At 31.2% G+C, this 12153-nt stretch overlaps 1 protein-coding gene across 8 annotated transcripts in view; it reads right to left on the bottom strand.

The window, feature by feature from the left end:
* Window positions 1–12153, bottom strand: part of LOC129969706 (inactive dipeptidyl peptidase 10-like) — a 203563-nt gene that overhangs the window by 16836 nt on the left and 174574 nt on the right. For all 8 annotated transcript variants that reach the window (XM_056084395.1, XM_056084399.1, XM_056084397.1 and 5 more), the window contains exons 15-17: window positions 11558–11656; window positions 1519–1594; window positions 110–304 (exon numbers count right to left, since the gene is read on the bottom strand). In XM_056084395.1, coding sequence (XP_055940370.1) covers window positions 110–304; window positions 1519–1594; window positions 11558–11656 — 370 coding nt within the window. The remainder of the gene's footprint in view (window positions 1–109; window positions 305–1518; window positions 1595–11557; window positions 11657–12153) is intronic.

Raw genomic sequence — 12153 nt, 5'->3', positions numbered from 1 at the left:
GACAGTAACTAGAAGATTTGTGTCAAAGATAAACTATTTTTATTTTAAATAAAAAGTTAAATATTTTCTTTATAATAATAAAAAATAGCAGTTATTTAATTATCCTTACCTAGCTACAGAAATTTGGTCAAATACTTCAACAGTACCAAGCTGACGATATAATTCATGCAAAATTTTGTCTCCTTGATAACCGCTTCCTCTTCCATCAATATTGACATAAACAACATTCTTTTTGCTGGCCAAATAAGAACCCCAATTCACTGTGAATTTCTCAGTAACCATCTGGGTTCCAGGACCACCATATCTATATAAAATTGGAATTCAACATAACATATAATTCCTATACTTCTTGATCTATAAAATTAAGTATAACCATAATAATATTATAGTATTTAATATTTTAAATAGAATTAATCATAATACAACTAAAAAAATTGTAGCTTATTTTGATCATAGAATTTAGTTCAAATTTTAGAAAGAATAACAATCAAGTAAAAATTTTTCGCTACCTGTTTGTCAATTTATTGTTACTGAAATTATTTACAATATTTTGATGAAAAAATGCAGAAATCAAGTAGTAGTAGTAAATCAAGTAATAATAAAATGATTATTTCTCACAGCAGAAAGCAGTAAAATGTACTGTATTATTAGCAAATGGTTTTATAACAAAAATCAAGAAGCTTTAAATTATAAGAATAAATTAAACACGAGTCTAAAACATATTTAATATATTTTTTTACATCATAAATGAAAAAAATGTATTTTTATTTCACTGTACTTTTTATAAATGAAATAACAAATGCTATATTTTGTTTATAAATGTTATTTCCCTTAACAAATTAATGCTTTTAGCTTTTTTACAAATATTTGAAATTTTCTATTAGGGAAAAAAAAAATAGCTTTCACTATAAATAATAATATGGACTGATTATGATTAAAATTACTTATTCACATACATGAATAACAAAAATAAAAGTGCACGCATGCATGTGCACACACACACATAAAATTACAAAAAAAGAATAAAAAGAAAATAGAAATTAAAATTTAAAATCGTATTTTATATAAATTTACTAACAACTTTTGATTTCTTTTCTGCAAAATGCTAAAAACTAAGACATCCTTTAATGTTACTATGAAATTCATTATTCTTTATTTTGTTATCAATATAATATTTGATTTTTAAACAATTTTTCTGAATAATTTTACTATTTGATCTATCTTGATTATTATTAAATTGCTCACAGTTTCCAAAAAAAATTGCAAGCAATGTATTATTAATGACAACCTCTTTTTTTGTTCTGAAATTTTAAAATCCATCCGGAGCAATGCTTTTAAAGAATAAAAGTGATGCAGAATATAACTTATATACATGTAAAGGAGGGCAAAAAATTTATAATGGTGGCAAACACAAGAACTGTATTATTAAATTTGCTGAAGTTAAAAGATTATGTTATAAATCAAAACCACAGGGAAGAAATAATATTCCATTTATCACAGAAAAAAACAACAACTTACACTTCTACCAGAACAGGATATTTTGTTATTTCATAATCTTTTAAGACTGGAGGTAAATAAAGACGCACATTTGCAACTGAAAGGAAAAGATTTTTTTTAAAAAAAAACTTTATTGCATTTTAAGGCAGAAATTTGAACATGAAAATGCATTTTTACAATTTTATGGTTATCATAATATAGCATTAGGTACTAAAGTTGAATTCAGATGATTTAATTTTCGTTTTCCCTTTTTCCACACTTTTTTTAAAAACAAATTAATAATATACAATGAAATTCTCATATATCAAAGAAAATTTTTTAAAGAAATAATTTCTGTATATTGAATAAAAAATTATATATATTGAACAAACAGTTATTCACATAAAAAATTAAATATAATTAATGATGTTAAAATGCAAATAATTATTTTGTTTATAAGAATATAAATTTAAAAAGAAAAAAAAAAACTTTTGCTGATTCTTAATTTAATAGAAATTCTTGACAGACAATAAATACTTCACAAAAATAATAAACACTTGCTAGGGGATCATATATTATTCTTACTTTCTATCTCTTAAATCCTTTCCCCACCTTAGACCAAGTTTTTTACAACAAATTTAGTTTTAGATTTATTATAGAAAGTATAACCCTTACACAGAAATCTGAAAATGTGAAAAATATATATTTATCTTTATAACAAATGTAAAAAAAGAAATGAAAAATGGAGATGTGCAAACAAAATATTAAATTTTGAATCATTATGTGAACATATCAAAAAACAAATTTCTTGATAGTTTAAATTATTTTAGGGTCTTTTGTAATCCAAAAATTCACTATGTACAATAATTTGTAATAAGAAAATAATGTAAAACATATACATATTTAGAATTTTTTCAGAAGTTTCTGAGTTGGATACATAGAGGCTTGAATGTATATGCTCAATATATAGAATACACACAAAAAAAAAATTCCTAAATGGAACTTTATTTAAGTTTAAAGTAAAATTCAGACTTTAATTACTGTATTAAGAGAACATTTACAATATCCAAACGATATGAAGGAAAATTTCAATTCAGAATAATGAAACACACAATACAGTATGCAGAAATACAGCGTAACAGCAATAACACAAAAAGAAAACATTATTTTAAAACAATATAGAAAAAAAAATCTATAAATATTTTTTTAATTTGTAATATACAGATATTTAAACCAATAACTTTAATATAACTCTATATTTAATTACTTCCTTTGATTATGAAAAATACGGATTTATGGAATTAACTTTAAAATATTTGCAAAATCAAACTTAGCTCTGCATTGTTGTTTTTTAGGGGGGTGGGGAGAAAATATTTAGATACGAATCACATACTGATTACATCTTAATATTTTTTAGTCTTACCTACATATAAACTGGTTATTTAAATTTTTTTTAAAAATTATAATTGCACTTAGTTAAACATGTTATTCAAAACAGTCTGCTATATTACAGTATTTATTTTACAGTTTTTCTATCATTACTTATATTTTTGAACTCATACTCAATTTTACCATCGTAAAATCGGGTCCCAGATGGTGCAATGTCATCATGAGAGCAGATAGAAAAAAACTCTAATAGTTAGTAATAATTTTGTGTGTGCGTGTAAAATTAAGTTTTTTTCAAGAAAGGCACCTATACAAATAAACTTAAAAAACAAAATCTTATCTAAAAAGAAAATTTGATTCAAATCGTTAGGGTCGTTTCTGAGATACACGAAATAAATAAATTTATATATATGTAAGAATAGTTATGGTTATTATAATTAGTAAAGTTATTAGATTAAGAATTTTAAACCAATCATATCAATGATAATTTTGATTGCTTACTGAAAATTAATAATTAATTAATAACTTAAATATGTTAAACACAAACAAACAATAAACTTTAAAATAATATAACTTATTTTTTCTCAATTTTCTAAATAAGGAAAGAAGAGCAATGATATTTAAATAAAAAAATATACTTAAACAATTATTACTTTTGGGATTCTAAAATTGCACACATTTACAGTAAAAAATATGGACAGTTAAATCAACCGTTATTATTCATTGTAAAGTACTATTAATTTCAAACAAAATATTGATCACTAGGATTATTTTCACTAGGATAGTCATTATGTTTGGTCAGTTCTTACTATACCAAGGAATGGGAAAACAGATATGTAACCCCTCGTTTCAAATAGATCCTTCATGTCTTCAAAAGAGAGGAACGTCGAAATATCCAAATGTTAAACTTTTCACGTCATCAAGAAACGATCAATCATCAGGAACCGTTATCTTTAAGTGTCTAACCCAGGTGCACTTCAGCTGGCATTAGCTGGGAACTGATTATAATTAATATGCACTCAAGAGGCTGTCGTCCACAAAGATGGATCCTTGACATTCCCTTTGTCGAGTTTAGACCATTCAGGAAGCGTTGCTGAGTAGCTATTTGGTGATAGAGAACTCAAGTATTCATGAATAACCTTAAGCCGAATAAATCGCCAGGATTGGATTTAATTACTAATCGCATGATTAAAAACCTCCCTTTTAGATTTATTTTATATTTAACTTTTTTAATAAATAAATTAATAGAACATTGTTATTTCCCCGATTGCTGGAAAACAGCTGTGGTTGTCCCTATTCCAAAACCAAACTCTGATTTGACTTTACCTCAAAATTTCCGTCCCATCTCGCTACTTAGTAGCTTGAGCAAAGTGTACGAATCTGTACTTCTCAAACGCCTGAATCAATTTCTCAGCGACAAAAATATTTTAATTTCCGAGCAATTCGGATTTCGTAAAAATCTGTCGACGAATCACCAGCTAATTCGTGTTACAGAATTGATTCACAGTGGCTTTGTGAAGTCCCAAACCACAGGTGCACTTTTTCTGGACGTAGCCAAGGCTTTTGATAAAATTTGGCACGAAGGGCTTTTATTCAAGTGCATGCGACTTGGATTTTCGGCGCAATTTGTCAAAATTTTACGCTCGTACCTATTTTCTCGTAATTTTCGGGTACGAGTTAATGATGTAATTTCTTCCCCCAGACCAATCCGAAGCGGTTGTGCGCAAGGAAGTTTACTCTCTCCAACTCTTTTTAACATTTATGTTAACGATCTACCTAGAGCTAGCAATTGTCACTTAGCAATTTTTGCAGACGATACCGCCATTCTTACACAGCATAGAGATCCAAACATAGTCATTGCAAACATTCAACAGTTTGTTTGTTTGTTTGAATGAGGGGGATTTAGGGATTTTTAGCTACAAAGGCTGTCATCCCAGCGTTCAACAATATCTTCAATCAATAAATGTCAAAAAATTTCAAGTCTTGAAGGAAAATATGGAGAGAGAGTTTATCTGCAAATGCTTTGCTCGTGAGTTGTTTGAAATTACAGCTTGAAAGAGAGTTGAGGCCCAACTTCGACCACAGGCAACGTCTTACGCTTGAGTATTTTCGGCAGTGCAGTAAGATATGATCCAAATTATTCAAAGAGTGGCATGTTTCGCAATTTGGTTGATTCGACAGGTTAAAACGATGTAGAAGGCCAGGTGTAATGAGTGTTTTGGTAGATATTCTAGCGCAAATGATGTCTTCTCTTCTATTTCTTGTCCCTTTAGCAATATTTTTTATGTCTGGAATTTCACCAAGAATTTCATAATATTTGCTCTGTCTATAGCTGTCTGTTGTTTTTCTTTTTGAGATTTGTTTGATGCGTGAGATGATGTCTTCCGATGCGATCCATTCAATGCATGGGCTGATTTCAGTAACTGATTTTGCGATCAAGTCCGCTTTTTCATTCCATAAAATTGTCGAATGCCCTGGGATCCATAGAAAAGTAATATGTTGGTTAATCTGAGATTTTTCCACAATTTTGGCCACAATTTTATGAATAATGGATGGGGATTTATATGAAAATTTTTGAAGTGCTGTAAGAACTGAAAGACTATCTGTAAGAAGAAGTAAATGTTTCTCAGGAACGGAAAGATAGTCCAGAGCCTGGCAAATTGCAAGAGCTTCAGCTGTAAAAATTGAATTGATGTTGTGGGTTCGAAAAGCAAATTGAGACAGATCCGAAATGCCGGCGATTGAAGTTAAGTTTTGCGATTTCGATGCATCAGTTGCGATAATGAAACACTGTTTGAAGTCCTTTTGAAGCGTTTCTTGAAAACTGCCATTAATAGCTGAGTGTGGGAGAGATTTGTTTTGAAAAGGGTATTTTGAAATAATAATACTGCAATTTTCTCTTGGAAGTTGCAAAAAATGTTGATCAGAAATAATGCGATTCCAATTAATGTTTAGATCAGAAAAAATTTTATCCAGAAAAATTTTGTCCTGTTCAATAAGAGCAAGATTGAAATGTTCTAAATCTAATTTGTAGATGGCGGAGAAGGAACTGATAGAAATCTGCTTAATGAGAAATTGTAAGGATAAACGTTTGATTTTTTCACTGAGAATTTCCTGATTGGAGATGTAAAGGAGAGCTTTATTTGGTGTCCACTGTGGAACACCGAGTGCAATGCGAAGTGCTTTGGTCTGAATAATATTACATGCTTTCATGTAAGTTTCTGGAAATTTGTTGATAATGGGACTGGCGTAAAAGAATAAGCTGCAAATGCTATTGTCTGTGATTGTGATTAAATCTTTTGTTCTTGGGCCATAATGTTTATATGCAAAACCCTTTAATGCGTTGATTTTTTTTAAAGCTTTATTTTTAATTTTATTTAAGATCGATCCGTTTTGATTTCTTTTTGAAAAAGGAATTCCGAGGAATGTAATTGAGTTTTTCCATTGGATGTTCGTTCCTGCTAGTGAGATATTTGGGTGGGTAAAATTAATTTTGTTTGAAAGATCGGCTATGTAACTTTTCTCTGGATTAAACGAAAGCTTCCAATACGTACAACATTGATGTACGTTTTCCATTGTTTTTTGTAATTTCTTAGCAATACGTTCAATAGACTGGTGCGAGCAAAATATAAATATGTCGTCCGCAAAGATCAAACAATCAACTTCATTTTCAAGAGTTTCAAAAAAATCCGATATAAAAATTGCCCATAAGATTGGCGAGAGGACACTACCTTGTGCTAATCCTTTGTTTGTAATTCTTATGTCGGAGAGTGTTTGTCACCATCGCACTTGAAACGAACGGTGACTAAGGAATTGATGCAACCAAGCGCATATCTTCTCGCAGATGCCCAATTCCAAGCATTTATATATCAATCCGTCAATATAAACCGAATCATAAGCTTTTGCGATGTCGAGACTAATACCAATGAAATGTTTTTTTTTTCCCTCTTTGCTTTTGAAATGCTGTAATATAATGAGTAAGTGGCTGCCCTATTGTCCTTGTATGGTAAAAAACCAAATTGTTTTGGATGAAGTTTTTTGTTCTTTGTAAGAAAATCAGTAATTCTTTTACATAAGATACGTTCAAAGATTTTGGAAAAAACAGATGTTAGAGCTATTGGCCTATATGATGTTATCTGAAGCTTGTCTTTATTTGGTTTTGGAATGGGAATAATAAGTGCATGTTTCCATGTTTTGGGAACATATGCTGTGTTAAAAATCTGTTGAAATAATTGAAGGATGTAATAATTTGCATTTTTGTTAAGTTTTTTGAAAAAGGATGCGGGAATATTGTCTGGACCTGGGTTGTTGTTTTTGATTTTTTAATTGCGAATTGTAATTCTTCCATTTGAAGTGCTCCGTTTAATTCGCTTTCCTGATTGTCCGTAAACTGGATTGGTAATGGTTCGTGAGTACTGGAATTGTTGGCATAAAATTCTGCGAACAGATTACTTTGCACGAATGGGTTTGTGATAAAAGAATTGTTAACAGAAATGGTGTTGAAGGAGTTATTATCTTCATATTGCTGATTCAGTTTTCTTAAGATAGAATAAAATAAACGAGGATTTCTTGCACTATTACATAAGTTATCCCAAAATTTTTGTTTTGCTTGTTTACTATAAAATTTGAATCTGTTTGCGAATTTTTTGTGAAGAATCCAAAATTTAGTTGATATGCATTTTAATGCTTTCTTCCGATATATGATTTTAAGGTTGTAAAGTTTGTGACAGGTTTTATCCCACCAGGGTGGGTATTGTTTGTTATTCAAAGGTGTTTTTCTAGTATTATTGGATATGATTTCTGAAATGTTTGATGAAACTGAGTCTAGGTTAAGATTTGTATCTTCAAAAAATTTTTCCGATTGAAAAAGAATAGATTGCCATTTAATTTCTGTGAGGAACCTTTGTTTGTTGTGTAAAACTTTGCAGGTGGAAATTATGGGGAAATGGTCGTTGTCAAAAGATGATTCAGCAACAAAACAATCTGAGCTACAGAAGAGTGATTTGGAACAAAGGGTAAGATCCAGAAGTGATTGGTTACCTGCAGGAGTAATGTGCGTCGAGTTCGAAGTATTTAAAATGACAAAATTTGAATCCGTTAACCAATCGACAAAATTGTTGCTGAGTCTGGAAGAAGTGGTTGAGCCCCAAAAAGGGTGATGTAAATTAAAGTCACCAAAGATGAACGTTGGTTCAGAAAGTGAGTTAAAAAAGTTTCCGAAAATTTCAATGTCAAAACCTGTAGGAGCGTAATGCAAAAGTTTAGAGAAGCTGTAATGATTTTAACGGTGAGTATTTCCACGTCCGAATTTTGAGGTACATCGTAAGGGATTATGTATGCCGACAAATGATCGGGGATTCCAATTAAAAGGCCCCCTCCCAGTCTGCCTTCCCTGTGAGATCTAAAAAACCTTTTTTTATAGAAACTAAAATCTTCTTCAGCATAAAGAAAAGTTTCTTGAAAAATCCAGAAATCTGAAATTGAGAAGGGGGGAATACCAAGCCAGATTTTTTTATTCCTAATACTACGGCAATTCCACTGAACAAAACGCATCCTAATAAATTAAACCAACAGAAAAGGAAAAAGCAATCTGCAAACTCTGCAAGGGGTCAACCAAACACCGGGGTGACATACACACACAGAAAAAAGAAAAAATCCAAGCATTTGGGAAAGATAAAATTGAAGCAGCGCTTTGCAAAGAAGAGAAACAAATAACAAGCAGTAAAGTGGGAGAGGAAACATAAAACAGCAAAAAGGAAACAAAGCGCAAAAAAAGATTATTAATCCGAAGTCCCAGCAGGGCCACCAGCATCCCATTGCATGGGTTGACTAGTAGAACTAGCGAAGTTTTTCGAAGCATTAAGTAAAGCTTTTTTCTTCCTGGATGGAGATTTAATTTTTTCACCTTTGTCAATCACATGAATTAACTGTTGCACCATAGACTCGACCGTCTTTTGAAATATTTCCAATAGAGCATTGTAATGTTGCTCCATCTTTTTGTTGATGTTTTGGATGAGGGATTCCATTTTGTCGTTGAAGTGTTGTTCCATCTTTTTGTTGATGTTTTGGATGATGGATTCCATTTTCTCGTTTAAAGATTTTTCAAAGTCAATGGGTTCCGTGTTCAATCTAGTAACAGTCGCATAAGTTGTATTAGAAGATGCATTAAATATGCGTCGTGCTTCCCCCGTAGTGAGGTGGTTACGACATTTTAGATCCAAAATTTGTTGTTCCTTGACGTACAAGGGACATGCTTTAGATGTTGCTGCATGAGAACCTTGGCAATTAATGCATTTAACTGGGTTTTGACAATTTCCAACGTGTTCTGTTCCACATAATTGGCAAACTTGGTCTTTCGAACATATCCTAGATGGGTGTAGGAAACTGTAACATTTTGAACACTGTCTAGGCCGATCGATAAAAGGTCGAATTTTCTGGATTGTAAGCCAAAGTTTAACTGAATCTGGAAGAGAAGTACCCAGAATTGTTACGAGAATTGGAGAAGTTTGTTGTGTCGAATTTTGTTTGACAAAACGTCTCATCTCTCTGATTTCAATATCATTAAACTGTCGCAGTTCATCTGCAACTTCTTTGAGTGGAACACATGTGGGCATATCAATAAGCAGAAATCTAGAAGTAACTCCTTCCCAAATAACGTTTGAAGTAACCTTAGTATCGTTAATCTGCTCTAAGCTAAGAAGTTGTTTTGCGCATCCCGGATCCTTTGTAGTAAAAATTAGTTTCCCTTGCCGGGTAAATCTCATGTTCATGATATTTGAGTGTCTGTCGATATTTTGCTTTATGAAAGTTTGCATCAGAATGGGGTTTGTGCGCGGTATTTGAGAAGAAGCATTCGCATTAGAAAAAATAACGTTTATTTCCTCGTAATGTTTCTGACCTAAATTTAGCACAAGGTCCTTGGCAGGTTTTTCATTCAAAAAATAAATGTCAGTAATTTGAGGCATCGTGTTGAAGGCGAGAGTTTCAGAATTCAATTGAAAGGACTCATCACTAAAGTCTTGCACTGATACAAATGTGCGACTCAGCTTGCAATGAAGAAAAAATTCACAAAATATAAAGGAACAATCTTACCTCGGACAAAATGAATTTAGCAGAGTAGAAATATGAGGAGAAACAAATAAAAACTTGTCTAAACTTGAGAGTAAGATGCAAAAACAAAATCCACCGTAAAGTATTTTTAAACGCAACTTCGTTTTTTTATAAACAAAAGACCGTTATATCTTTCAAATCAAAAACCCATTCAACAGTACATGACCATTTTGCAGTGCTGGCTCATCGGCTGGAAAATAAAAGTCAACCCAAGTAAATGCGCGTGCCTCCTATTTACTAAAAAAGTGAATATGCCTGCCCTAGCCCCAATCCAAATATTCGGCCAACCCGTCCCTTTTGTAAATGAATACAAATACTTAGGGTTAGTTTTAGACGCAAAATTAAGCTTTAATAGTCATATTAAAGCAGCCCTCTCCAAAGCTACCAAAATGAGTTGTAAACTCAACAGCTTAATTGCTCCATGGAGCCAGCTATCGATTAGGCTCAAGCTTCTGCTCTACAAAGCCATTTTAAGACCAATACTGATGTACGGCTCTCAAATATGGGGGGCGACATCAGCCACTAACATCAAGAGGTTGCAAGTTTTTCAAAACAGACAACTGAGGAAAATAGTTAACGCACCCTGGTACGTCAGAGGAAAAATAATACATAACGACCTCAAAATTGAACCTGTTTCGGAATTTATTAAAAGAACGTCAATTAAGTTCTTTGAAAAATTACCCCAGATTCGCAACGAGTTACTCAATCTACCTGCATACGATCCTGATTTACCCAGCTCTAGGAAAAGACCTAGAGCTGCTATTGATAATGTTTACATCAATTTCCCAGCCGTTAAAAAGCTGAGGACATCGTAACTCTGTTGCCAATCTGTTGCCCGAGTGGGAGGAGAGAAAGGTTCCAATTAGAATTCGGAGTGTGGAAAAGTTGTTCCTGATTTTTTGAGAAGCTTCGTGTGATTCGGGCTTAAGTGATTTTTCGGTGACTTAGGTAACATTATAGGTGACTTATTCTCCGATTTGACCGAGGAGCTATTTCGTGACTGAACTGTTATTTGATTTTTATAAATAAAATTAACCTAGATGAGAACAAGTTGTTCTTTGTAAATATATAAAGCTGTAAATAAAAGAATTATTTTGTTACGCTACTTATTTGATCGGTCTTGATCAAGATATTACAATCTCCAGGAAGAAAGGTAATAAAAGGTAAATTTTTGACGGCCATTATCTGCGTAAAATTAACATTTTAGATTTAAAACAATGAAGTTACAAAAATAAAAATATTAAATGTACAAGTCATATTAATGTTAAAGTTTCAGAAAATTTGCAAAATGTCATGATGCCATAAAAATAAGGATTTAAAATTTTAATTAACATTTCTAATCAGTCATGAATATTTAAAAAAATGACAGAACATTGCAGCAAGAGATGAGCTGACGGATCAGGACTTTCAGATACTCAAATGAAGCAAAATCATCACCCAAAACTTCGTATCAAGTTCAAATTCCATAACAAGTAAAAATTGGACACATTTAAGCTTAGGGAAACCTACATGCAGGGAAGACTGATAAGAAGATGTTAAAAAAACACCTAAATTTATATTGCTAAAAATATGATGATATACTTACAATAATTTCCATCAATAGGCACATGTAGATTTTTAATTACAGGCATTGCTTTTCTTTCAACAAATTCTTGCAGTTCCGTATTAGCGTCCAAAACAGAAACTGAAAGATAGGCATTTTGCATACATTAAATAATTTTTTAGGGGAAAGAAAAAATTAGACCCATTCCCCCCTTTAAAAACAAGCCAATTTTATGTTCAATTGTAAAAGTAATTCTATAGTTATTCTAATTTATTATATAAACATGGAGAACAGAGAACTGCTTTCAAGCTCTTAATCACAAAGACATTCATGGTCTATTTAAAAATAATTTAGAAAGTAGAGAATATAATACTACTCATACCAAAAAATTATTCAATCAAAATTCAATTTATTGAAAATACAGTCATTACAGGTATAATATTAAAAAGTCTTCTAGTTTAAACCTTCATAAAATTGCAGATGCTTCATATTATACACTATAGGCAGAAAAGAAAACATTTAAAACTATCATACATGATTAAAAAAAAAAAAGGTTTGATTATTAAATCTAGATGTTAAAATTATAACATCTAGATTTAATATAATATGTAGTTAAACATATTGATACGATAAAATTA

This window comes from Argiope bruennichi, chromosome 5 (genome assembly GCF_947563725.1).
Source record: "Argiope bruennichi chromosome 5, qqArgBrue1.1, whole genome shotgun sequence".
NCBI lineage: Eukaryota > Metazoa > Arthropoda > Arachnida > Araneae > Araneidae > Argiope > Argiope bruennichi.
Note: the sequence above shows the minus strand (reverse complement) of the source record. Positions and strands in the feature narration are given on the sequence as shown.